General features: G+C 48.7%; 7 protein-coding genes across 7 annotated transcripts; 4 read left to right on the forward strand and 3 right to left on the reverse strand.

Moving 5' to 3' along the window:
* Positions 1 to 390: 390 nt before the first annotated feature.
* Positions 391 to 2,151, forward strand: BKA55DRAFT_496384 (general substrate transporter; the record flags this gene model as incomplete). The annotated part of the gene is made up of 5 exons (XM_046186366.1): positions 391 to 888; positions 945 to 1,079; positions 1,127 to 1,298; positions 1,354 to 1,555; positions 1,611 to 2,151. 5 exons carry the CDS (start codon positions 391 to 393, stop codon positions 2,149 to 2,151), a joined length of 1,548 nt encoding a protein of 515 aa, XP_046056255.1.
* Positions 2,152 to 4,396: 2,245 nt separating this feature from the next.
* BKA55DRAFT_682578 (WD40-repeat-containing domain protein) lies at positions 4,397 to 6,699 on the forward strand (the record flags this gene model as incomplete). Its single annotated transcript, XM_046198372.1, has 4 exons — positions 4,397 to 4,619; positions 4,674 to 4,907; positions 4,964 to 6,053; positions 6,111 to 6,699. 4 exons carry the CDS (start codon positions 4,397 to 4,399, stop codon positions 6,697 to 6,699), a joined length of 2,136 nt encoding a protein of 711 aa, XP_046056256.1.
* Positions 6,700 to 7,096: 397 nt separating this feature from the next.
* Positions 7,097 to 8,366, reverse strand: BKA55DRAFT_682579 (DNA polymerase ligase-domain-containing protein; the record flags this gene model as incomplete). The annotated part of the gene is made up of 2 exons (XM_046198373.1): positions 7,097 to 7,885; positions 7,932 to 8,366. 2 exons carry the CDS (start codon positions 8,364 to 8,366, stop codon positions 7,097 to 7,099), a joined length of 1,224 nt encoding a protein of 407 aa, XP_046056257.1.
* Positions 8,367 to 10,189: 1,823 nt separating this feature from the next.
* Positions 10,190 to 11,187, forward strand: BKA55DRAFT_498587 (Peroxin 13, N-terminal region-domain-containing protein; the record flags this gene model as incomplete). Its single annotated transcript, XM_046186568.1, has 2 exons — positions 10,190 to 10,418; positions 10,472 to 11,187. 2 exons carry the CDS (start codon positions 10,190 to 10,192, stop codon positions 11,185 to 11,187), a joined length of 945 nt encoding a protein of 314 aa, XP_046056258.1.
* Positions 11,188 to 12,232: 1,045 nt separating this feature from the next.
* On the reverse strand, positions 12,233 to 14,653 carry BKA55DRAFT_588191 (uncharacterized protein; the record flags this gene model as incomplete). The annotated part of the gene is made up of 3 exons (XM_046194760.1): positions 12,233 to 12,314; positions 12,391 to 14,292; positions 14,343 to 14,653. The coding sequence occupies 3 exons, from the start codon at positions 14,651 to 14,653 to the stop codon at positions 12,233 to 12,235; spliced, it is 2,295 nt and encodes a 764-aa protein (XP_046056259.1).
* Positions 14,654 to 15,504: 851 nt separating this feature from the next.
* On the forward strand, positions 15,505 to 17,016 carry BKA55DRAFT_532143 (uncharacterized protein; the record flags this gene model as incomplete). Its single annotated transcript, XM_046189301.1, has 1 exon — positions 15,505 to 17,016. The coding sequence occupies one exon, from the start codon at positions 15,505 to 15,507 to the stop codon at positions 17,014 to 17,016; it is 1,512 nt and encodes a 503-aa protein (XP_046056260.1).
* A 585-nt stretch (positions 17,017 to 17,601) lies between these two features.
* BKA55DRAFT_682583 (uncharacterized protein) lies at positions 17,602 to 18,354 on the reverse strand (the record flags this gene model as incomplete). Its single annotated transcript, XM_046198374.1, has 2 exons — positions 17,602 to 17,663; positions 17,721 to 18,354. 2 exons carry the CDS (start codon positions 18,352 to 18,354, stop codon positions 17,602 to 17,604), a joined length of 696 nt encoding a protein of 231 aa, XP_046056261.1.
* Positions 18,355 to 26,597: the final 8,243 nt, after the last annotated feature.

Raw genomic sequence — 26,597 nt, forward strand, 5'->3', positions numbered from 1 at the left:
CCACGGACCCGCCTATCCGCGTCGCCAAAACAACCTATCGAACTCCCCGAAATGCGGGGAACCCCCTAGCACGCCATTGACTTTACCAGAGACGGGCGACTATCGAGTTGCGGGTTCAGTTAACCGAAGCTGAAACTACAGCCATACCTGGGGAAGACACTTACACTCGTCAATGATGCCCGTCCAACATCAAGGATACTTCCCAAAACCATGTTCCATCGCGCCCTAGATCATCTCGCGTGATCGAGTCCAGTTCTGACGAGAAGAAGCCTCAGTTCATGGCCACAATTGGCAACCATGTATAAATAAGAGCATGTATAGTCTTCAGAAACCAAGAGTTACATCCAGGCCAGCAGCTTGATGATCCTAGACTTTAAGCGACAGTCAAAGATGGCCCCTCCTAAACGCACTCGCGGGCTCCTTGCCTGCTTCAACGGCCGCCTCATCTATTCTTGTAGCATGATTGCCTTGTCGCAGCTCAACTTCGGCATGGATCAGTCTGCCTTCAGCAACACTCAAGCAATGCCTTTCTTCAAGAGGCAGTTCGGAACCTTCGATGAAGCCACTGGTACATACGTTCTCGAGACGGTCTTCCTATCCCTCTTGAACAGTATCCAATTCATTGGCTTCGTGTTTGGTCTCGTCCTTGGTAACCTCTTCAGCCGTCGCTTTGGCCGCCGTCTGGCAATGTTTCTCATGTGTTTCTGGGCTTTGATATCCGGAGTTATATTGATTACGTCGAAGACCCCAACCCAAGCAATCACTGGTCGTACTATTACATATGTATACATCGGAATGGAGCTCGCCTTGGTCCCTGTTTTACAGTCAGAGCTTGTTCCAGCAGAGGCTCGCGGCTTTGTCGTTGGTACTTATCAGTCTGGTCTTTTGGTTCGTCCAAGACCCCTTTTCCATCCCGGTGTCCTATTCTCTAACGGCTAGTCTAGTTTGGCAGTCTTATCATGTCTATTATCTGCCGAGGTACCAGCGAGATCAAGGGGCATGCTTCCTGGAGGATCCCCTATGGCCTTTTCTTCGTGATCCCTTCTATCCTCGCGGTAGCTGTCTGGTGGATCCCTGAGGTATGAAAACTACCATAATGACTACCGAATTTCTCTGATTCTTCCAGTCTCCCCGTTGGCTATTGACCCGAGATCGCCAGGAGGATGCTCTCAAGTCCCTCCGACTACTTCGACAAGGGGCATATACCGACAACGAGATCGAGCAAGAGTTTCAAGAGATGCAGAATGCCCTCATCAAGACTGTTAAAAAGGGCAGTTTCATGGACATGTGGCGAGGGAGTAAGTCAACGCCACCTACCAATATCAGGAATATGCCATTGACTGACGGCCTTAGCGAATCTCAAACGAACTTTGATCACAATCGGCGTCAACATTTTTCTTCAACTCACCGGTCAGAACTTTGCCTCCAAATACGGCACAATTTTTATCCAGAGTCTGAACTCAGTCAACCCCTTTGTCATGTCGTGCATCAACTCTGCGCTCAACATTGTTGCCGTCTTCTTGACACAGTTCTTGTCTGATAAGACAGGACGAGTGTTAGTATTACCTGAGTACTGACATATAACAACACCAGCTGACGTGGTTCAACAGTCCTTTGATGATAGCCGGAGCAGTCCTCCAGACAGCCAGTCTCATGACCATGGGTGGACTCGGAACTGTCAACAACCCCTCACAGAGCATTCGGTCTGCCATCGTTGCGACAGTCACCCTCTTCGGCATCGGATTTTCCCTCGGATGGGCACCTCTTTCACACGTTGTAGCCGCAGAAATCCCTACAACCGGTCTACGCGATCTCACATATGCTGTGGGTGCGGTCTTCAACATTGTCATTCAGTGGGCTGTTGCCTTCAGTATTCCCTACCTCATTGACCAATCACATGCTGGCCTTGGGTCTAAAGTCGGCTTCATATTCGGAGTGACTTCGTTCCTGGCGACATTATTCTCATGGTTCTGTATTCCTGAGTGTGGAGGCAAGACATTGGAAGAAATTGACGAGCTGTTCGCTCAGGGAGTTCCTATTCGCAAGTTCCGTACAACCAAGGTTTCATTGGATGCAGAAGCTTCGGATGGTGGTGATGATCTCACGAAACCCAGCAAGGGCAATGTGTCACAGACAACACATACTCTTTAAGCGTTGACAAAGGCTAGATATAGTCACAGATATCCTTAACAGACACGGTCAGCAAGTTTCTACGACAGTCAACTTAAAAAGGCAGCTCAAATCAATAATATTAATCTTTTGATTGAAAAAGCATAGGGGAAGAAAACCACTTATTGTAAAGCATGAAGTAATCAACCTCGTTTTTGGACCAATCTTATACGCCGTGATAAAGGGCATCTCCTACTAAGGCAAGGTGGCTGGCTTAGGCAGATGCCGATATTACACTCATCAAGCAAGACGCGGCTGGGTTTCGAGATGCAGCCACGCTGCCTATTCAGGGAGGTGTTAGTGAGCTAATTGACCGATGCATTATGTCTCAACTCAATCCCATAAATAGACAATTCTACCACACAGCCGAAGACAAAGATAACATAATCGAAGTAGACGGGTAGCGAAATTATAGGTCCATTCCCTAATAGCCGTGGCTACCAAGAATTCATTCACATCGTACAGCAATAATCTGGAAAAACAAAGTGTTGTATGTTTAATACGAACGGATATCCGTGGATGTCATGGATATCCATGCCATTCTTCTATTGCCGGAATCCTGAGAGCTGAAAAAGAAGGCCCATCTGGTCTCCGTAGTGATTGAGATTCAGGCCATTGGTAGCGATGCAGATGATCAAGACGAGCAATGTGATTAGCTGTTTTAACGTAATGCTGGCTGGATGTCTTTTTCCCCGCGAGACTTTCCCCCACTTAGCACCTTGATTGTTGCCAACGGTCAGTGTGATAGCTCACTGATCAACTCCTCCTAACAAGGCGCTTGTTTACTTTACAATGGATACATATTTAAGAATGCCAGATGCGAGATCAAAGCCACATATTAGTGCAACAAGTAAGTCAAAGGGAGCCAACCGGAATTGAAGCACTTGTTTTACATGAGCATGCATCCAATGCCAACGTTAACTTTGATACAAGCCAAGTAACAGATACCCAAGGAGGCATTAAACTTTTTGTTTCTGTTTCTTTTGATGACGGGTCGTTTTGAGTGTTCTGAACTCGTCCCCTTTCCGGGCTGATGAGCTTTGGCCCCCATTTCGTTTGGTGCTACTTCGCCCGTCTCAGTTGTCATCAGCACATGATAGGCCATCCACAGAACCCCAGTAGAGTCCCTGGTACACGATGCAGCCACTCTGACAACCACTTTAAACTGCGCTGACGACAGGCCTAAAGAGTACTCGGTAATAGGCATTATGATACTCGGCAAAGTCGACTAATTCCTTGGTTTAGCGCTTGGCTGCGGCGCAACTGTCTTGGACCTCCTCCACCACTGAGAATCCACTACTACAGTACAGTTTAAAACAAGATCTTGCCCTGACTGAGGTGCGTTGTCCCCTCGTGACATGCATCCATCCATGAATTGGATGTTGTTCTTCATTGGATCCATTCAATCCATTTGATCCATCCCCCATGTGTGTGATCGCCCGCGCGTCCGCCGCAACTTAACCTCTACTAGGTAAAACTATCCAATGCGTCCACCTACAGCGCCTTGCATATTTTAGTTAGTCGACTGAGGTTGGTGACACGCCTGAAGGAACGCCAAAACGCCCTGTGCCTCGTGCCTTGTTCCTCGTGGTCGTGAGTGTAAGAAAGCGACAGTTGCGGTGACATTGGCAGTGGCAGTGGCAGTGACAGTGACAGTAAAGTGATGCCAGGCCTGTTTCTTGTAGGTATCGCCGGAATAAACCTCAATCGTGCCGTTTGGCTCCTCTTTTCCATCCATTCACTTCCTCTTCGTTTCCTTTTCTCTTTTTTCGTTTCCCCCTTCTTCCTTTTATTTCTCAGATCCAATCAACGAGCAACACTAAACTTCGTCTACCGATCTTTGTTGTTCTCCGTAGCTCCTATCTACAGCTTGCCTTGGCGTCTAATCAAAGGCTTTCAGAGGTCCACAACAGCTCCAGCCTGGAGCTCTACTCTCCACCATCAAAACTCACCCGTTGCTACTCTACTTTCGGCACTACCGTGCCAATTCCATCACTGCCGATAACCTCGAATGACCATCCAGAGTCCACTTTCGGCTTCTTTTCTTCTTTTAACATCCGCCCTAGGTTCGCGTCACCTTTTCACCTTCGACCGTTGACCTCGTTCGTATTCGAGCGTGGGAGCAATAGAGCTCTTCAGTCTCTTCTCCCACAGACTCAAAAGGGCGTCTCCCTACCTCACCTATGCAGCTTCTACCCCCGTCTGATCACCTAAACATATCATCGCGATGAAAGCTGCTCCTCTAATCATCAATTGGCATGACCAGAATGCCCCCGTTTACTCCGCCCACTTCGAGCCGTCAGGAAAGGGACGTTTAGCCACGGCTGGTGGTGATAATCATATCAGAATATGGAAAGTTCAGGTCGATGGAGAGGACCGTAAGGTCGAGTACCTTTCAACCCTTTCAAAGCACAACCAAGCCGTTAATGTTGTTCGCTGGGCGCCCAAGGGTAAGTGTCTCTTTCTGCTTTCAGGATTTACTCTGCTAATAGCTTCCGTTTCAGGCGAGCTTCTAGCCTCTGCAGGCGACGATGGCAACGTGATCCTCTGGGTACCAAGCGAAACACCCCAAACAGCCTTCGGATCCGATGCCCCAGAAGATAAGGAGTCATGGAGGGCAAAGCATATGTGTCGATCTAGTGGCGCGGAGATCTATGACTTAGCCTGGTCTCCTGACGGAGTGCACTTCATCATCGGCAGCATGGATAACATAGCACGAATCTACAACGCTCAGACAGGTCAGCAGACGACTACCAACGACCCGATAACCATCAGCTTCTAACGCAGGAAACAGGAACACTCGTGCGCCAAATCGCCGAGCACAGCCATTACGTGCAGGGCGTCACATGGGATCCCCTCAACGAGTACATCGCGACGCAGTCCTCCGATCGATCAGTTCATATCTACTCTCTAAAAACCAAGGATGGGCAATACACCCTCAGCCAAGATGACAAGACCCCTCGACTTGCCAGCCATATCAAGGCCGATCTTCCTCCTCGACGAATCTCCTCGAGCAGTCCTGCTCCTCCCGACTTTGGTCATCGCTCTTCGCTTGCTGTCCTCGATTCTGCGCCTTCTATCGGATCACCTGTGCCTTCTGCGCCCGGCACGCCTACTTCGTTCGCGCTTCCCATGAACCCTCCCAGCGTCGTTAGCCATAGTCGTCGATCTTCGTTCTCTTCTCGACGATCTGTATCGCCAGCGCCATCTATGCCTTTGCCCGCTGTCATGCCTATGGAACCCTCTCCGAAACCATCGTCAACTTTGAGCAGCGGCTTGGGAATGAAGAATGCGAACCTCTATGCCAATGAGACGCTCACGTCCTTTTTCCGACGACTCACATTCACACCAGATGGCAGCTTGCTATTAACTCCATCGGGACAATACCAAAACCAACACCAGGCGGAGAGAGACGCGAAACCTACTTATGAAGTGATTAACACAGTCTATATTTACACGCGTGGTGGTATTAACAAGCCCCCAATTGCCCATTTGCCGGGCCACAAGAAGCCATCGGTCGTGGTAAAATGTTCTCCGATATTCTACACACTGCGACAGTCTCCTCCTATCACACGCAATATCACCATTGACACATCATCCTCGGAGGAGCCTATTCCATCCCTTCCAGAACCTCTTTCGAAGCCATCCCCAGCTCCTTCTGTCATGGATCCACCTCCTCCACCTTCAACCACATCAGACGCGAAGACATCGGGTTCAGATACTGCTTCGGCTACACCAGGCCCAAAGCCTGCCTTTTCCCTGCCTTATCGCATGGTCTACGCAGTGGCTACACAAGACTCGGTCCTACTTTACGATACGCAGCAAAAGACCCCTATCTGTGTTGTCAGCAATCTTCATTGCGCTACCTTTACTGACCTTGCATGGTATGCTGGAGTTCCTATCACCTATCAACTATGTAGATTGACTAACAAACCTACTAGGTCAAGCGATGGTCTGACTTTAATGATCTCGTCTTCTGATGGTTTCTGCTCAACGCTGTCCTTTGCAGCTGGAGAGCTGGGTGAAATCTACAAGGGGGAAATTGGTCCGCCCAAGTCGCAAACAGGCACCTCGTCTAATCAAAGCACTCCCATGCCTACCCCAACGACCGCTTTTGCTCCGCCTTCACCCTTTCCTAATGGCTCGCATCACCATCATCGCAACTCGGCGAGCTCTTTCACTGCCCCTTCGCCCCCCCAGTCAGCTTCACTTATTTCCCAACGGCCCTCGTCTCCTGCGAGATCGAATTCGACGTCTTCGATTGCAACTATCACTACACAGGCCAGCACTGTGCCCGCAGCCGGTGTAGTTACCAATCCAGCTCTTATTTCTGGCAATGTTCCGGGCATTGCAGCAGCAAACTCCGGCAAGGTGACTGGTGTTCCGCTCACAACACCTCCCGAGACTCCTCGAAGTACCACAGGCAGTGTTGCGGGCACCAAGCGCGACGCGAGTGAAGGTGAAAAGGAAGACAACAAGGAGCCCAAGAAGAGGCGAATTGCTCCAACGCTTGTAGAGCCCAAAAGTTAGGCTCAAGATGTAGTGAAAGAGGCTATAATACTGCTATTTCAAAAGTATGTTTTTTATTTGTTTCTGCAGTACTAGGGTTGGGTGTGACTCGGTCTACACGGACATGTGGACCCGCGATTTAGCAAGCATGGAATGGCGTTTGATGAGTCTGGTCGAGACGGATTGATTTACAAGGGATTATGGCGAGGTAGTTGTCCTGGTCAGTCTACGGGATATGATCTTCGCCAGGTATCAAGGTAGACGAGCTATACAGCCATGCACTCGGGATGGGAAAATAGGAATGTGGCACAAACCTAGGTATTATGTAGTCTATACAATAAATTTTGATAGTCTGTTCTAAATACTGCGCATGTCTTTTTTTTTTTTTTTTTTTTTTTTTTTCCACAATCGGGGAGTGTCAATTCAGCACTGGCTTCCAACCTTTCCGTTGAATAAAGTTATCCACGCCCTCGTCTTGGAGAATATCAGCTCCTCGCCGTCCTGTTAATACACTACGCTCATGATCTGCCCCACGAACATAGAATGGGTATGACAAGCGTCCATTGTCCCTCTGTTTGTCTTTGGTCTCCATACCATCTTCCAGTTCCCAAACTGAATGGCCCTTGGTTCTTTTTTCCACAAACCCGCAAGCCGGGCGATCAAGTGAAAGATACCATCGTCGTTGATGTACACTACCGATGGTGTTGGAAGCCCCTGGGTATGCATTTGTTCTGCGGACCTCTTCATCTTCAAGCTCACGTATCTCACGTTCCATGGCAGAAAGGTTTTCTGTGGTGTTGCCCGCATCAGTGTTTGTAGGGACATCCTCACTTGCATCACCCTCACTATCCCCACCACTCGTCTCAGGTTGCGTATCCATCTCGGCGTGACGACGTCGTCGTTTCCGAGGTGTTCTTCCACTCCTTACTCTGCCGGCCACATCTTCTGACCTGGTCAAACGAAGATTCAGGACATATGGATCTGGTAAGCGTGATCCGTGTAGGCGAATACGGATCTTGCGGTTCTGAAAAGCGGCGTGCAGAAGAGCTTGCTGTGTTGGCGCGGGAGATGGAGTTGGTGAAGACGGTGGAGAAGACGGATCAGTCGTTGGGGCATGCTTGCTTTGACGGGGGAGAATGCTATATGTTCCCGTATCCCAAATGAGAAGTGAGCCAGTTGAGGCTGAGGCAGTCTCTATCAGATGGTTCTATGTAATTGTTAATTCATTGTCCTGAGAGAGGATGACTCCATACCCATAGACAGTGAATTCGCGTCTCTGTCGCGTTACGGTTCAACCGTGTACTTTGAGGGTCGCCTGGGAGTCCATACATGATCGCCCAGCTGGCGCTGCTGGTCTCATTGATCTGAAGACGGAGGTCATAGTGCGTACCAGCAATTGGGTGGTCATGCTGATGAATGACGAAATGAGCACCTGCAGAGCTTCCAGAATTTTCAGTATATAGTGAGGCATATGATGATATTGATAGTGGCGATGGGATTATTATATGTTTAGAGAGATGCGCTTTGAAATGGGAGAGATGTTCCTCTACAGTGGCTGATCCAGATTCTATGTCAGCAGTCGTTGGTGGTTGTGAGGGCGATGGTGAGTCCAGAGTCCATTCGAGATTTCTTCTTTTGATGAATGGATTAGGGATGAAGCCAGGACTTGGTGGTCGCTTTTCACCCATGGTGCGTGTTGTGTTGTTTGTTGTTATGGTTGAGATTCTATTGAGCCATGATCGGCCCTCGATAAATCCCTTCTAGTGCAACATCTTCCACAATCGAAAGGTTGTTCTCATTCTAGTTCAGAACTCGGTTTGGAGTTTAGAACAGGCTTCTCGGAATTGCTGTTTATTCTTCATTTGTACGTGTATATAGTCCTCCCTTGCCATGCAATGGTCCATATAGTAGCCAGAATGGGTGACACATAATGCATGATAGGATAAAGGAACATTGACAATGGGAGCAACTCGCTCTTCAAGGTCAGCAGCACCAGAACGCCGAAAGGAATTACAAGCGATGTAGCTAAATGTTATTATTTATATGTGTATACTTTTAAGCACTCATCATGGCTTGAATTAGTAGGTTTTCCTTTCATTATATTTCTATCATGTGTCATAGGGTAAGCTGGCTACTAAGATTGACCTAAGGTCAAATTGCTAGTCCTTGGAACCAAGTTGCCTGTGGAAAGCCGATTTTGTGGCGAAACCGGAAAGCATCAGCGTCACATGGAAACTTACCATGGCCAGCTACAACGGCCAACGGAAACCCGTTTATAGTGAGATAGGCAATTGGATTGTGATAAAAGGATGATCAATTGGTGATTTGACTGATGTTCAAGAGCTATTGTATCTGAAGGAATGATATATTCGCAAACTCATCAACCAAATGCCCAAGGTAAGTACCCAGTACCAGATCATCAAACATCACATCATCAAAATCTCGAAAGGCAAACACCCCTCTTCACGAGTCGTATTGCCTCAAAAAGGCAAGAACGATGAGAGTAGGCGGGGCCTCGTCTGCCGAGGTCTGGCTTCTCGTTCGGTCCCATTCGCCCCCGGATTTTTCTTCCCTTTTAAACTTGAATGCGCCTGCCTCTCAAGCCTAGCCTAGGTTAAGTGAGACCCCACTCTTTTTTTATCTCTAATCAACTCCATCTTTCTCAGCTTTTCCTCTGCGACAATCTCGTCTCCCTCCTCCTTCTCATCACCTCCACGCCCACACCTGTCACCATCACAAATCTTGCGCGTCTCTAATTCTCGAGAGAGAGCGATCCTCGCAATCATATCATATCTCTGTCTCGGCGGCACTTTTTCCCGTATCCCGAGGCAACTCCGTTGTCCCCGCGCGCCGCGGTTACGCTAACTGGGGGTTGCATATAATCACGGAGTCAGTCTCCGATCTTGCGTCCGGTACACTTTCCGAGGTCCACCACCAAACGTCACGAGGAGTGGCCAACGACCAAGCCAAGTCTGCTTTACTAGGAGGCCCAATAGATTATACGACTCGAATTTTGACACTGTGATACCGTTAGTCGGTAGTCCATTGCCCGAGCCCGGCTTTTAAACCCTTCCTCCTTGCGATAACAATCCAATATCATGGCCTCTCCACCCAAGCCCTGGGAGCAGCCTGGCGCGGCTGCGACTGCTGGTAAGTCGCAATCATCAATTCTCCTCTCTTACCATCTCCTTTTCCATGTCTTATGCCAATCACCTTCTCCTGACCCTCCGCGTCTAAGCGCCTGCCTGCTCACTATACTCTAGCAACATCGTCTATCTCGCCGTCAGTTGCGTCCGGAACTACAACATCGATCACCGATTCATCCACTGCCCCTCCGCTTCCCAATCGACCTTCTTCTCTCACGTCAACCGTCAACCAGAACGCTGCCAATTACAGCAGGATGAATTCTTCACCGTATAGCTCCATGGGCGGCGCGTATTCGTCACCCTATTCCAGCCCCTACTCGCGGTTTGGCATGGGTGGCATGGGCGGCATGAGTGGCTATGGTAGCATGTACGGCGGAGGATACGGTGGCTATGGAGGAGGCATGTATGGTGGCATGGGCGGTGGCATGTACGGCGGTGGCATGGGAATGCCTGGCGACCAAAATAGCTTGACCAACACCTTCAACAACAGTACTCAGGCTACCTTCCAAATGCTCGAGGGTATTGTTACGGCTTTTGGAGGCTTCGCCCAGATGCTTGAGAGTACCTACATGGCTACCCACTCCAGCTTCTTTGGTAAGTTCTTTATTGTGGTGGTTCAGAGTGAAGAGTCAACTAACAATTCTTAGCCATGGTCTCTGTCGCTGAACAGTTTGGTAACTTGAGGGATACTCTGGGCTCCGTGCTGGGCATCTTCACTTTGATGCGCTGGATTCGCACATTGATTGCCAAGCTTACTGGTCGACCGCCGCCTGCCGATGCGACTGCCCTCACACCAGCTGCTTTTGCTCGCTTCGAAGGTCGGAGCGTTGGACCAGATGGTAACCCACTTCCTGCAAAGGCCAGCAGGAAGCCTTTGCTCTTCTTCGTCTTGGCCGCCTTTGGTATTCCTTATCTAATGTCCAAGATGATAAGGACGCTTGCTGCCTCACAAGAACAGGAGCAGAAGCGCCTTCAGGCCCAGGCCATGGAGTCACAGCAGCCTGTCGACCCTGCTAAGCTGGAGTTTTGCCGACTCACCTTCGACTTCCTCCCTCAGCCTAACACAGGCATGGAGCTCGAGGCTCGCAAGGGTGACCTTGTTGCCGTCCTAAGTAAAAGCGATCCCTCTGGTAATCCCAGCGAGTGGTGGCAGTGCCGATCCCGCGACGGCCGCCAAGGCTATCTTCCATCTACCTACCTTGAAGTCATCAAGCGCCCGGCACAAGAGCCCAAGAAGCTCAAGGCCGCACCTAGCGAGAGCAGCCGTACAAACTCCCTAACGAGCTCAATTACCCGCCCCGAGGATGGCAAGAATGAGTATGCTTCTGCCGACGGCATGCAGAGGAGTCACTTCTACTCCTAGAATGCCCTCAGCCACATTGGAAACGTCGATAATCACATATAAAGACGACAGCTGTACGATTCTGTCTTGAATATTGCAAGGGTGCATTGGTGATTGGATTACAAAAGTCATCACGGAGTTGTTGGGTGGGTTTCACACACATATTAGTTCCTAGCGTTCGAACGGTTTCGTCATGTCTTGCGATACCTGGGGAGACATAAATCCCATAAAGATACATCTATATACTTTCACTTGTCAAGTCATTGAATGAAGCTTGAATAGCGTTTCATGGTCATGAAATTACTTGGTATCAATGCTCGTGCGTCGATTTTGGTCAAGCATATGTAAATCCTAGAGGACTCATGACGAATTCATGAGCCGCGTAGATAGATCTTCGAAACAATAATAGCAGCAAATTTTAAGACAGCCCGGGCTTCCAAACCCGAAAGTGTGGAATCTCTAGACGACTAGTGCATATGACTTCAAATGTTCCAAAGACCTCTGACCGGACCTTGTGCAACAGCTATTCCGGTGTAACAGATTAGCATACTGTCTATCTTATGATGGGAATGCTGTAGTAATCGTAACTTGAGTCAGTCAACTTCCATATGCTGTATATCCAGGAAACATGCACTAGGACATCATGGTCTCACGCGCCACAAAGCCACCTATGACTGCTTAAGCTCTTAGGAGACCATTGTTAATTTCAACATTGTCAACAGTGCTACTTGATGGGCACCGTTATCTCATAACAATTGATTGCGCTGAGCTGAAATACCCTTCCAGTTGTTCTCTGCACATTTATCTGATCGATACTGGACCAGACATTTCCGCTATTACACAAGCTTCGGGTTTACATCTCCATTTTCCCCTGCAAATAAGACCTCGTTCTTGGGTCCGTCATGAAGACATCAGTCATCCATGCCCTGTGGTATCTTCGCCCAGATCCCTATACATAGCAAATGTGAGTACCAAAAATTGACTTTTTTTTTCCGCCTCAAACAATTCTTTACAAGCACCCTTCTGCGCCGCTCGCCTGTTTAATGCTCCGTTGTTTAATTGTGGTTTAACCCTCAGCCTCGTACGCGTTAGACTTGTGCTTGGGCTGGAACTTGAACGTTGGGTGGACGGGGCCAAGGAACATCTCGCTGTGAATAGCCAGTTAGCATACCGGCTCAAGAAATTAAACCCGTTGTGTATTGTGCCACAAAAGGATGAACATACCTGATCTTGATCCAGTCCCTGAAGTTGTTGGACGCCATAAGCGTTTCCATCTCATCTCGCCCCTCGTACTTGGGAGGTCGGTCATTGAGGCAAGGTGGGAGATACTCCAACAAGCCAATGGGGACATAGCGGTGCGTGAAACTAAGCCACTCGAGAAGGAAACGGCGAGTGAATCCAATGCCGAGCTCATCAGAACCCCAGGCGTCAAGGCCGTAGCGCACGAACTTCTCGATGTAGCGGAGACGCTCGCTGGATGACTTGTCGAGGTACTGGCCCTTCTCAATCTCCTCAAAGAGCCAAGGCTTGATGAGGGCACCACGACCAATCATGACGGTGTCGACACGAGCCTTCTCAATATGCTCATAGTACTCGGTGTGCGAGTAGCAGTCACCGTTGCCGAGGAAGTACATGCGGCCATCCTTGGCGTTAGGTAGGCTGCTGGCATCGGGCTCAGCGATGGTGTCAGTCAGAGCGTCCTTCTGCTTGTTGTAAGTCTTGATGAGCGCGGCGCACTCGCTGATGTAGCCCCAGTCAGCCTTCTTGGTGTATCGCTGCTCACGGCTGCGTCCATGGAGAGTCAAGGCCGCACATCCAGGGGCACCAAGTCGTTCTCGGTGCTCTCGTGCACCAAAAGCCAGTTTTCCAATAAGCTGAGTGGCCGTAGGACGGGAGTTTCGAATACCAGTGCGGATCTTGGCAGTGATAGGGACCTCTCCAGACACAGCGTTCATGCCTCGTATCATACGTTCCAACTTGCCTGAGTTTTCGAGAAGCGCCGATCCACCGCCAGACTTGAAGACCATATCAATCGGACAACCGCAGTTCAAATCGATGAGGCGAAGGTGAGGGCAGTAACGATTCAGGACGTCAGCAGCCTTGGTGACAACCCAATGGTTGTTTCCGGAGATCTGAGCACCAAACTTAATATCCTTGGAGTGGTCGTAGTCATCAAAGATGGGGACAGAGCCTGGGTTAAACTTGGGGGGAGAAAGCTCTGACTCATGAACCTTTAGAAGTGTCCAGTCAGCCTTCGTTCCCTGGATGAGAGGCATACTCAATGCCATCTCCGAGTATGTGAGCTGGGCTCCAAGCTCAACGCAGAGTCGACGGAAGGGCAAGTTTCCTTGGGTAGTGAGAGGTGCTAGGGTGGGGGTCTCTGGGCCGAAGTAGAGACGGCGCTTCTCAGAAGGCTGAAAAGGGGCGTCGACGAAGCGGGCGCGTAGATCTTCAATGCCCTCGGTGGACTGATTCTTGCGACGATTCATGAACTCCTCACTCAGCTTGGCTTCCTTATTAAGCCAAGTGATGTACTGGTCAGATCGTGTAAAGTCAGTTCGCTTGCGGTTGAGGTCAATCTTTTTATCCATGCTAACGACGTTGAAAATAGCAGGTCGCTGCTCCTCGGACCCTTCATCTTTAGGCTCACCCTTCTCGCCGCCGTTGGCCGAAGTGCTTATGAGCACCAACTCTTTTCGGCCGTCTTCGTGCTCGATTTCCTTCATGTGGCTCTTAACGAAGCGGCACTTCCAGCCTGAAGGACAGTGGCCATGAGCCTCGAACACGGGGCATTTGCCATCGAAAGTCTCAACGTCACCTCGGCGTCCTTCCTCAAGATATTTTCGAATATCATGGCAGAGTCTGCATCGGTCACCAAACTTGCATTCCCTAGGAGAAAACTCGGGATAGAAAGCTCGGCTGTTGCAAAGACGAAAAGCATCGTCAAATTTGCCGAAGTCGCGCTCTGTGTTCTGGCCCTTCTTCTTCTTTTCTTTCTTGCCCTTGCCTGACTTTCGATCGCCATTCTCACCATTTCCCTCGGCAGTACCGCGTGCCTCAGCTGCGTCATCGTCGTTCACAGCATCGTTGGACGCATCCTTCTGAGTTGACATGTCTACAAGATACCTTTGCTTTGTCAGTGTGTCTCAAGAATGGGTCTACGATGGGCTTCTCACTCTTTCTTGATAGGAGCAACTCCTTTGGCGCGTCCATCAACGTACTTTGTCTTGAGGTCCGACTTTGAACTCTGGGCCTCATTCTCCTTGTCGCCATTTGTGGAGTTTTCATTCTCCTTAGGAGGGGGTGCATCGTGCAAATCCTCTCCTGGGACAGACTGAGAAGGGATCGAATCGTTAACCTTAATTCTCTTCGAAGCCCGCTCTCCATCTTTTGTAGAGGTTGTAATGTTGCTGGCATCAGCTGCGAGTTCTGCATGCTCATTGCCTGGGGAGACGCCACCCATCTGAGCATCGCGTTGCTCACTCATGGTAAGGACGGTAGTGAATGATGAGTCTCCGGGACAATGTATTTGTTGAGGAAAGTTATGAGTTCACAAATTCGCTATGAAGAATAAGTAAATGATGTATGAGTGGAGTGGGTGAGTGTAAGAGAGAGAAAGGCAGGAAGGAAGGAAAAAGGTGCAAAGGTGCAAAGGTTTTTTATTTTTATTTTTCGCTCGGTGTGTGAGTAGAATTGGCTTACCTCTTGCACCACTATACACAAATAAATGTGTGATAGTTTTTGACAGTGCTCGTTCGGTGCCAGCTATTGAAAAGATCAGTCGTCAAAACCGAGATCGACTTTCAAGTGCATTAGGTAGGAAAAAATCCTCGATTTGATGGTGTACACTAAAACTGCACTAAATTTCCTGGGGTCTATTTCTACGTCTGATGTGCTATGAGGTCAGTGAGTGAGCGAATGTATCAGGTACATAGACGCCTGAGAGCCTCATCTCCGCAGCTGGTCACAGGGACCGGGCCTCGCTAAAAGTGTTCCAGAAATCATTGACAACAAAGCTAGGAGGTACTCAGGTACTTCGACTCGATAGACGATACCTACTCGACTCAACCCCAGCTCCAACGTTGCACGATCCCTACCCTTCGACATCATTTACGTACTATCACCATCAACAGCTCGCCTGCCCCTCCCTCTCTTTGCGCCCTTGGCAAATCGCCAATTGGCTTTGGCTTCAGCTGGTTGCTTTTAATTGCATATTGTTCGTTCATTTTTGCCCGCTTCACTGCTCTCAGTCATTCCACCTTTCCCCCACCTCGACCAGTTCAAGTCACAAGCTCAACGCCTTGTTTAGGTAGGCAATGAAGAAGAACCTACGCAGTCATGGCAGATCCGAGGAGGTCCCCCGATAAGTCGCATCTCAAGGCAAAGGGAATTCAACAACAACGATCACCTGTTCCGGCTCCCACAGCCACAGGGCCGACCTTTGTCGACGACGATTCCGACGACGATGACGAGTCTAGCGATCAGATGCCCTTACCTAGAAGCCATACACCAGGCCATCTTGCCAGCAAAAGCATACAGGCGAATCGTCGAAAGCCTTCCGATCTTTCCATCCGGCAGCGCTCTCAGTCCGCATCACAGACCGCTTCGCAAGGAGCCCCTACCTCGAGAGCAGCCCACAAACCGCCGCATTCAATCTCAACCAGCGCTGGCGATGCCTCAAGCGAGGGAGATCGACATACTCGGCGACCAACCGCTGCACGGTCGACATCTGCCATAACTAGCCGAACGACTGCACAAGCGACCGCTCGGTATGCATCGCATAGATCTCGCATATCCCAAGACGAGTACACTGCGTTCCCGTCACTTCCAGACCCCCGGACGGCTCCAAACGTCGACGTGGCTCCAGCATCTGGCATGTACTGGTCCAAGGCACCTGTGTCGGGCGCTCCTCACACCTCATTACGAGCACACACAACAACAATCATTGGCTCGAACGTTTATGTATTCGGCGGCTGCGACTCAAGAACATGCTTCAACGATCTCTACGTGCTGGATGCAGACTCTTTCCACTGGTCTATACCTTATGTCGTTGGTGATATACCTGTTCCCCTGAGAGCCATGACATGTACTGCCGTAGGCAAGAAACTCATCGTGTTTGGCGGAGGTGACGGCCCGGAGTATTATAACGATGTCTATGTTTTGGATACAACAAACTTCCGTTGGACAAAGCCCCGTATTATAGGAGATAAGATGCCGTCGAAGCGGAGAGCGCATACTGCTTGTCTATACAAGAACGGTCTATACGTGTTCGGCGGCGGCGACGGGGTCCGAGCTCTGAATGATATCTGGCGATTAGATGTTGCTGATGTCAACAAAATGTCATGGCGATTAGTGTCAAGTTCTGATAAGTCAAGTCCTGGGTCAAAAGACTATCGTCCTAAGGCAAGGGGCTACCATACAGCCAACATGGTGGGTAGCAAACTCATCATTTTCGGAGGCTCTGATGGCGGCGAATGTTTCGACGATGTGTGGGTTTACGACGTTGACGCCCAGTTATGGAGAGCAGTCCCTATCCCCATTGCTTTCCGCCGTTTATCACATACGGCCACAATAGTCGGCTCCTATCTTTTTGTCATTGGTGGCCACGACGGAAGCGAATACTCGAATGATGTCCTGCTATTGAACCTGGTGACAATGACATGGGATAGACGTCGGGTATACGGTAAAGCGCCTTCAGGTCGCGGTTATCATGGGACAGTGCTATATGACAGCCGCCTTATTGTCATTGGAGGTTTCGATGGAAGCGAGGTGTATGGCGACGTTATGCTGTTAGAGCTAGCTGTTCATGCATATTACTCGCAAATCAGCCATTTTACCATTGAGGTTTAGAGGTATGAGCTAATGCAGCTCCTTTGGATATATTAGTGTGCTTGATAATCGATTTGTTGTTTTGGGATGGTAACTGGACCATTCAAAAGAGGGCTAGCAGGGAGTCGGCGGTGCAGATCTTTGTTAATTTATTAGTTTAGAACAATGAGATGCTGGGTCATCCTCATATGTCCTTTGTATATACGCTTGAGATAATGATGTTTGCTTAATTCTTGCTGTCATGGCTACATATGATACATTGGAAGTAATTAAAAACCCAACCAAAGACACGTTCCGGACCAATTTTTTTAAGAGGTTGTTACTCCAAGGAACCATCCCACCCGCTCTATGTACATAGAAAAGACAAAACAGAAGGCAGTTTTGTTTGACTGACTGTCCAACTTGATAATAGCCACTTCCTCTACATCCCGGCTCATCGGCTCATGAAACTTCTGCTTGCTGGCAACGAATATACAATTTCCATTCTCCTCCTGTGGTTGTCGACTTGGCTCGGCGTGGTATTAATGATGAATTTGAAGGTAATTTGTATCGAGGAATGGTTTTTGTCGCGTTGTTTTTGTCGTCACAAGAGATAATATGTTTATTTTAAGCCTTGCTCTCAGCTTGCTTCTTGGCGGCCAGTCGTCGCTCCTCAGCGGCAACCATATCTGTTACCCCAGTTAGTCACTGTTTTTAATTTATACAGAATCTCATGTGCAACTTACCCTTCCAGAGGTCCTGACCCTCATACTCCTCCTTATGGATCTTCTTCTCGATAAGACGCTTGTGCTCGGGGTCCTCGGGGTCGACGACCATGACGGTCTGCCAGCGACCCTCACCCTTCTTGGCGTCGTTCATCTCAAAGACAGCAGAGATGATGAGAACCGCGAGGGTCAGACCCTGAGCATACACACGGGCCTGTACGACCTTGTTGGCTGTGTTCATTGGGGAACGGCTCACGAGCGCAAATGCGACACCCATGGATGCGAGCCATGAGACAAATACGATAGAGTAGCGGTTCTCCTTGCCGTACTCCATAAAGCGCTCCCAGGTAGTCTGGTTCTCGCGAACAATCTGCTGGGCGCGCTGAGTCTGGTCCTCGTAAAAGTTCATGGGGTTCTGCTTCTTCTGGAAATCCATGGACCAGCGATCGGCGTTGATAATGGCGCCAAATGTACTGGCGGATGTGACGAGGAACGTTCTGAAGGGGATTGTGAGGCCACGGAAAGCAGGGTATCGCCTTGAAGCAAAAATGACACCTCCAACACCAACAGCGAGACCAAGACTGCCTCCGATGAGACCGCCCTTGACGACAGCTGAGTAGTGCGCCTCCTCTTCTTCCTTTGTGAGAATCTTCATGATTGCGATTTGGACTGGATTGGAATTGAGGGGAAAGACGGTCGTGGGAGAGGCGAGAGATTTGTAGTAGAGATGGGATTTATCTCAGGGCGCAACAGTTTACAGTGATTTGTTTTCAAGGCAAAGGTGGTATGATAAGACACCGAACGAGGTGGGTTGCAGCGTGGTTTAAATCCGCGGTGGGTCAACTGAGAGAGTGCTGGGTTTCAGGTACTTGGAAGATGTCGTAAACGTGAGCTGAGGTCGATGTATTAGTGTCGTGATAATTCGTGAGGTTTGCGATATGCGAGTCAATGGCGTTTTCTGCAATCGATGAATATCTCAGATCCCTCTTACTTATCCTGACGTATATAAATGGCAAACAAATTTTCATGGCCGAGTGTACCGTTTTCTTGCATGACGGTAGATGATGTCAGTTTCTTCCGAACTCGTCCGGCGCAGACAGTCACCGAACTATGCCCGAGTCGCCGAATGGACTTGAAATTCAAAAAACTGTCTGTAAGTTGACAACTCCGAGGATATGCGGCATTGAGAGGTGTTTTTGGGACAATCTTTGTCAATACTCGAGTGAATTGGGCATCTGATTGCTAATATTACAGAGTTGAGTATCGGCTGTCCCGGAAGCAAGACTCCAATCTCTTGTTGTAATGCAATCCATGCCATCATCGTCGTGTCTTTTGCACAGAGCTACAGCAGATGGCAAACCAGGCGGATGGACGATTACTCGCCCTCCATCTCCATGATTCAACTCCCTATATCGGCCGCGAGTGTCCTGAAAGGGCATGGCAGCACATCGTATCTTAAATATAAAGTAAAAGCTCAATTATGCCGCAGAGTGCCGTGGCAAGCTCCCGAAATGAGCGGCAATAATGGCGGCGTTTTGCGGTCAAAGCGGCATAACGGTCCTCAGTTGTATAAACGCCATGCCGCACCGTGTCCCATCTCATGGCGCTAAACCTCTACCCTGCACCATGAATCAGGGGTCTTCTAGATCGATCAATTAATGCCAACGGTTGGCTTCTCGGCATCACCGTTGATGTCCTGGAATCAACCGCAATTTCTACTGGCAGATAAGCAACGACTTTCGTTTTCGCCAACTTTTGGGTCGTCGGGCTATGCCAGGCTCTACGACCATCGGCGTTCATACCTCGGAATGCTTATGTGAGGTCGCCGTCTAGATCCGCATCTGGATAAGCCACAGTCTTGTCTCGCCTCATGTCTCGCTTCGTCAGGTCGGAGCGCTCCGAGAAACGAAACGCCTCATGGCCTGACATGGGGAATGTTCCGGGAATGATGAACCCTTTGATCATTGGCAACTCTTGTTCAGGTATGATTGGCTGCTAACCAATATCAGTATATGCTGCTTTTTTACCTACCCGGGACCAATCTGTCATTCTATACTCTATGCAAAGTGCAAGGCTGATCTGTCGACTCTCGAACGATAGTCAGTCGAGTAAACAAAGTTGCATCTCGGTAATTACAGTAAACCCCATTTGTTTTATCACAATCAGCTAAGCATTCGACGAGGTTTGTGAGTGAGGGGCTCTATACACCGCATACTCGAACCCCTTGGTATCATATAAGTCAAGAATGAGACTATTGAGCGATCTTGCCCACATCACTTGTCTCGTTTCTGGTTCATACGCCTCGGCAATTTTTCACCTGTCATCACTATCAGAGAAATATGCGGACCAGAAGTTCCGAGCACCAGCCATGATCGAGCTCACTATGGTATACTTGCACACTACTATCTACACTTCTATCGACGACATTGTCAACAATCAACCATGGGCGAATCGCATTGAAGCACAGAGGGCTCCATTATCTTTCCCAAGTGGGTACATGTTGGCGATCTCATCTCGAAAAGAGAGAAAAGAAAATGACAAGTTTGGCCTTTCTTTAAGTATGGCAACTCTCAAGCGGCCTAGGACTGGCCCATATGTGTCAGCTTAACCCAAGCATCGTCACATTTTCGCATCTGTCCTAGGCCGGATTCGATGTGGCTCTCGTTTATTCGAGAACCATATTGGTTCAATATCTAGAATAGGCCTCGTGATCGGACTCGAATAAGAGGGTTATACTATCGAGCCAAGGCCAGGAGTAACTCCACCACTGCAAAGTGAGTTCGATAAGGGCTCTATGCATCTGTTCACATCTCGCGCGCCAGGCGCTAACGTGGCTAGAGACACGACCTTTCTGCAACCAGTGTATCCATGATGACTTCGACTTCCGATGATGACTTTTCTCACAGCCCCAATACTTCCAGGACAATCACCATACCGTGTTCTGCTACCCTTCAAACGAAGCAAACATTACTTGTCATCCATGCGATTAGCTGATCCTCCAGACGCGTTGATCAACGTACCAAATAAGGGCGTGATTGTAGCTTCAGACTAAGCTCCTGCGGCATACGCCCCCTCTTGACCTCGGCAGCCTCTCTTCGGACAAGATCTGCGTTGCTGGAGTTTGCGATCCGACCTGATCTGAAAGACTGAAAGAACACTAACACGACCAAATCCTAAGCTTCCAGCCCACTGCCTTCTCACCTCGCTTAGATGCATAGCATCACGACGAGCTGCCAGTAGATCACACCAAGCCACATTACTGACGGGCTGACCGGGATTAGCAGTTTCATTCTGCAGCGTTGATGGCATTTCGAGACACCGACTCGTGCGATTTCTATATTCCCCTTGCCTTGTAGCCAGGCCTGGGACCGACATATCCTGATGTAATTGCCTGCCGGTATCGTATCGGCTTGCTTGAAATGGCTCCCAGGCATGTTGATCTATAAAGATCCTTAACTCACAGGTTCCCTCAGACACTATGATGACATGACTGCTATTCATGATGCAATTTCGAGAATCCGATTCTTTCTGGGACCAGTCATTGTAAAATGGAGACTGTCACTACGATGTCGAGCTGTTAACGAGTTGCACAATCCCCGCATTCAGTCTCAAAAACAACGCGAGGACAGAAGATAATACAGGGAGTAATGACCGGCGATGACGTCGGTTATATCTGGAAGTACTGTTCACTTGAAATCTAGTCAGCTAAGTATCTTTGCTATCTGCAATGAATTCGAAGTTGTTGAAAGCCTCATAACCTACATCGGCACTGTTTATATACGGTAACGTTCCCGAATAAATAATTGCAAGATAGGGGAATACCATGTTCCGAACGATGAAGAAACGGCACACAAAAACATCAGAGATGGTGTCGAAAGATGGCATGCTAGCAGTTCAACTAGGCCGTTGCTGTCCGGTCCTGATTTTCTGCTTTATCTGGAAGTGAACTGAAGCTTGAACGTTGATCTGTGGAGATTGACTTCCGTCACTCAACTGCAGGAAAGCCTTGTTCGAAAGCTAAGCCTGCGGCATGATGCTCAACAAGGAATCCCTTCCTCCATGACACTTGGCACGACCGAATTCATTGATATTTCGCTGCATGTATGCTTTCATCCGCAACCGGTATTTGGATCGTAATGGTTGTCCATCTCAAATCACACGATCAGTGTTTTTAATGGCGTTGCTGAAGTGCAACTGAAGGGTAGACATGTTAAAGCTAAACCTTTTCAGTCAACGAAAGCATTTAGGCTTTTTGCACGGAGGCTAAGTTCAACGCCGTTAGTCAGGCCCCGTTGGCCATGCGGTAGCTCAATCCACATGAAAGGCAGCGGCGTCGTGTGGTCCTCACATGTCGAGGAATCAGAACGAAGATAATTACGGTACCGCTGACAATTGGGACTTCTGTGTGGAATGGGAAGTTAGGCGATTGACCCAATGACAGCTTGAAAAGAACTAGCCCACTTCAACCTGGTCTCGGCGGAAGACCTGGCACGGTCGTGGCGTGAAGAGATCGGTATCGCGGCAGGGCTCACATAAGTTCAGTGACTTGTTAAATAAGTCGCGGCTGAAAACCCCCGACGAGATCTCGGGAAGATTCACAAGTGAACCTAATACCCGCCCAGACATACCGTTCTGCGCCCATGTGGGCTTGGGTTAAGCGGCTCAACGAATTGTCAGCCGTAGGCGGACATAGGACGGAGTATTTATTGTAGAGGAGCCGAAGATAGCCTTCAGTTCATCGGAAAGGAAACCCAATACGGCGGTCTTCGTAATTGCCTGGATGTGAACTTATGACTTAGGTAGTCGACAATGGTCTGACTCGAAGCTCAGTAAACGCCGCTGATCTAGAATTTAACAAGTGTTTCTGCTCAAAGTCAACTTCAGCTGTGATTGAATCAAGTTTGAGGCCTCGCAGATGTCGTTCCTTGAAAAGTGATCAAGACACAAGTGTACCACTCGAACAACTAGGGAATCGGCGTCATCGAAACTATCTTCGTGCCATTATCAGACAAGAAGAACCGCCAGCCAGCTGCTTGGAAAGACCCTGGTTATATTTTGTCGTGCAGGATGCCAACTTGGGGGCGATCGGCCGGAACTTGACAGCATTGAAGGTTGACAGCGGCACCAGCTTCCTGGACCAGTCCATTGCTGGGTTGATGTCCGGCGATACCTGGAATCTTATTGGCTTGAACCAAGTGCGCATATGGAAAGTTATAATCCAATGTCGGTACATCATTGAACCACGGAACTTCCGTCAAGGTACTTTGCTTGTCCATAGATTCTATTTTCTGCGATGCTTCCACGGAAAGCTTCTGTGAAGAGCTTCTACAGTGGCGGAAATGATGGAACACAGCCACGCGGAGGTCAGAGGAAAGTTAGCTTGTGTTGTTTATAAATGAGCCTTTGTGATAAAGTGACCGCGGTCAAATGGATCTCACGAAATGTTGAGTATAGGCGGCGATCCCATGATCTATTCATGCCTTTCCATGGTTTTGTTAAGTCACCACTCATAGTGGAGGGTTGCGGGACGAGCCCAGGTACTGCTTAGGAGATATGCAAGGTTCAAGTTGGCCAGCAGACTAATGAGGCACTATTTAGGTAGGTTGTAAAGTTCCAAGTAATCTGTATGTACGTAGGGAAGGCTGGAGGAGTTCGTAGATCCATTTAACGAACGAACAGTTGATAAAGCGACCTATGTTCAAGGTACCTTCGGCGAAGAGTTGAGACGGAAGCCGTCTTCATGTGATGCCGTTCCTGGGCTCATTCCTGAAATCGAGGCAGGCAGCAGCAATGCCCGTGATTCGAATATTCCTATGAGGGAAGGCGCAACCGTTGTCGTCTCTATCTGCCGACCCCGGATCCTAGTTGTGAAAAACGTTGTCACATTGGCATTGGAGCCAGTTTAGGATCTATCACATCCTGATGCGAAACGTCAAGCTGTCACAGCGACGTACATACATGACAATGTAACGAGATCTGGTTTTCTAGTCCCTCTTACCATTCAATTGGGACCATTGGGTATTGGTCTCCCCGGCTCATGAAGTATTGGCATTAGCCTTGAATTGTCAAAAGGTCACCAAACACCACACAGCACGTTGATGCCACGTTGTTTGCGTTACTGTCCAAGCTCAGGCAAGAGTCATGAGCTTTGACATGATGCATAAAGACGTGCAGCGATTACTTGCGTAAACGGAAATTTGATCGTTTACGTTGCATCAGAGCGTTGCGCTACATCTACATCGACATCTCGGCCGGGATATCAGAGTTTGGCCTAATGCACCTCTCCCAGCCCATGAATGCTCTGACGTAAAGACTCTGCACGGTCCAGGTCGACTCGAGTCGTGAAACCAAGGCCCAAAACAGGAATGATATTCCCCTCTAAAAGCCAATTGCACCACCATCAATCAGGTAAATACTTTACACTAGTCAAAAGGTGGTGATTTTTGGAGCTGCTTAAATGTCCCAAAAGGAAGCCATCAGATTATTAGCCAACGAGCGACTAGCCAGATGTCATTAATGACTATCTCACTGCCTTGATCGAATAGTTCACCTCGGGGGTGCTTCCGCCGGCATCTAGACATAGATTGTATCTTAGCTTCCCAAGTACCTTTATCTCGAGGAGGCTGGAAACGTGAGTTTAGCGGCCGACTCTTTAAAGGCTGATCTGTGGATATACAACTCGTCACTCAATGAGAGGAGTTTCTCGGTTATGGATACGCGAGTTGAGCCCGCCGACGCGATTTGTTTATGAGTTCCTGTTCCTATCTCGGACGGCAGTTCTTCTCCATTATCTCTTTTGATCACGATCTTTTTACCTGACTCAAGACAACTGTCCATTGACCCGGGATAATGCGACATAGGGGCACAGGCAGGGAACTTTGCGATCACTTCTCAGCCAACGATAAGGCCATGTTCCTTTGTCGATGTTATTCTCCCTGTTAGCCTGTGTTCTTTGATGTACATGCCATTTCTGTAGTCCTTACGATGTAATCTTGATAGATCACAGCCCTGCCAGCCCAGCCCCACTTACAGAAGCCCCAAGTCTCAGACAAGATCAGGATCGACTTTGTGGTCTCAACGCCAGTTTGCCATTATTTTGCAGACACAAAGCCTTCTTCTGGCAGGCTTCTAGCGCTGACTGAAACTTCTGATCCTACGAGAGATGCTGGCGAACCGGTATGGCTCGAACCAGGAGGTATTGGTCCGCTGTTAGTTCCATGTCTGCATGTCTCACAGTTCAGCCTTGCAGTCTTGGAATGGTGACACTAAAACGGATCTAGATGTCACTGGCTGTGTGTTTGCAGATGCTGATCATTGAACATGGAAATCGTTTTCCTGCTGTTCACGATGCAATCGGCATCTTGCTCCCTAACACGACTTAGCAATCTCTCGATCTCGTAGTGTACCTAGTACGACAACAGTTTTATTAGAGTTTGATGCGACACTGAAACTGCCTTCAGCGAATGCGCAGTTCACTATATCTTGGCAAAATACCAGTGGTTCCACCTAACTTAGCAGCTATCTCCACCAGAAGTTTGGTGTATTGATGAAGTGTGAATAGCATTGAACTAATAGACCGAGGTCTTTGTCGGCATTTAAGACCAGTAATAATCCATGGGAATACACTAATATGCCACGTTTTGTGGCTGTATGAGTGGGACCCCTTTCCTCTTGTCTTCTGCATCTTTAATTGACGCCAAAATGCACACCAACTTTGAGGGTGATCAACAAGCTTAGAGTTGGGACTGGATTCTTGCGATTCTGGGCTAGGTCCTGCTTTTCTTGAAAATAATATGAGACTCTGCAGTGTGTCGATGTGGTTGCCGCAGCTTCCACATGAATCCCATTGTTGAGAACTCGTAACCTGGGGCCCAGTCCTCGAACAGGTTCATACACATTAGCGCTTTGAGGCCCGAATACCTAGTATTGAGTAGCGTTGCAACCGTAGGACTAGCTGGGACTCGTGGGTCAAGGGACTAGTGGCCCATGTATACCATTTGTTGAGCATCGACTTGGCAATCTTATGGTAAGGTAGTATGTATGACAAGAACCATACAAAAATGTTGTGGCTAACTCAGCTCCTCGATGTAGTGAAAGACAGCACTGGCTATGCTTTGAGTGTCAAGTAATATTATGACTGATCTCATAATTGGAAGATATTTTTTGACATATCCATACATACTGGCAATATTATTTCCAGGCTTATTTTCGACCAGCTGCACTCACTACTCAATACCTAAGAACCACGAATACACTGGGATCGTATCTGTGCCGCATCTTTCCGTCCCTGATAGATTGTTCCGGTGCTAGAGAAAGACCACGAATATCATTCTAGTCAGTTTTAACCAGACTGTCGAGGCCAACTATCTATACTTGGATAAAGGGGTTTGAGGAACATTGCGTTGGACCTGGTGTATGTTATGTGCGTTGGCCTCAACCAACTACCATGTCCAGGCTGGAGCCCCCCACACCAGCTGATGCTTTTTTGCTCATTCTCGGTAATTCCCCCTCCGCCATTCATGAACCCCTGATCCTTGATTCTACTGATTGGCTGTCATGTTTCGTTTTGCGATTCCAATACAGAAACCCATGAACCTTGCATCATCACCTGCTCTTTTACGTTTATTTCTAAGGGACTTATTAAACTCCGGCCCTTATTGTTGCGAGAACTTTGCAAGCTCAAAAAGTGTGAAAACGATCGAGAACATCAAGAACCAGAGTATCACATAAAACCGTTGATCGGTTTAAATATGTGTTGGTTGGATACATCGTCATATGGTACGAACCAGCATCAACTGTAGGTCTCCAACAGAAGCGTCCACTGGAGACACCCAATCAAGGAATTAGCGATAATCCCTTGATCATCTCCTATCTAAGCTAGGAAGAAAGTTGCGGTAA

Source organism: Fusarium redolens (genome assembly GCF_020744475.1).
Source record: "Fusarium redolens strain MPI-CAGE-AT-0023 chromosome Unknown BKA55scaffold_1, whole genome shotgun sequence".
NCBI classification, from domain to species: Eukaryota; Fungi; Ascomycota; class Sordariomycetes; order Hypocreales; family Nectriaceae; genus Fusarium; species Fusarium redolens.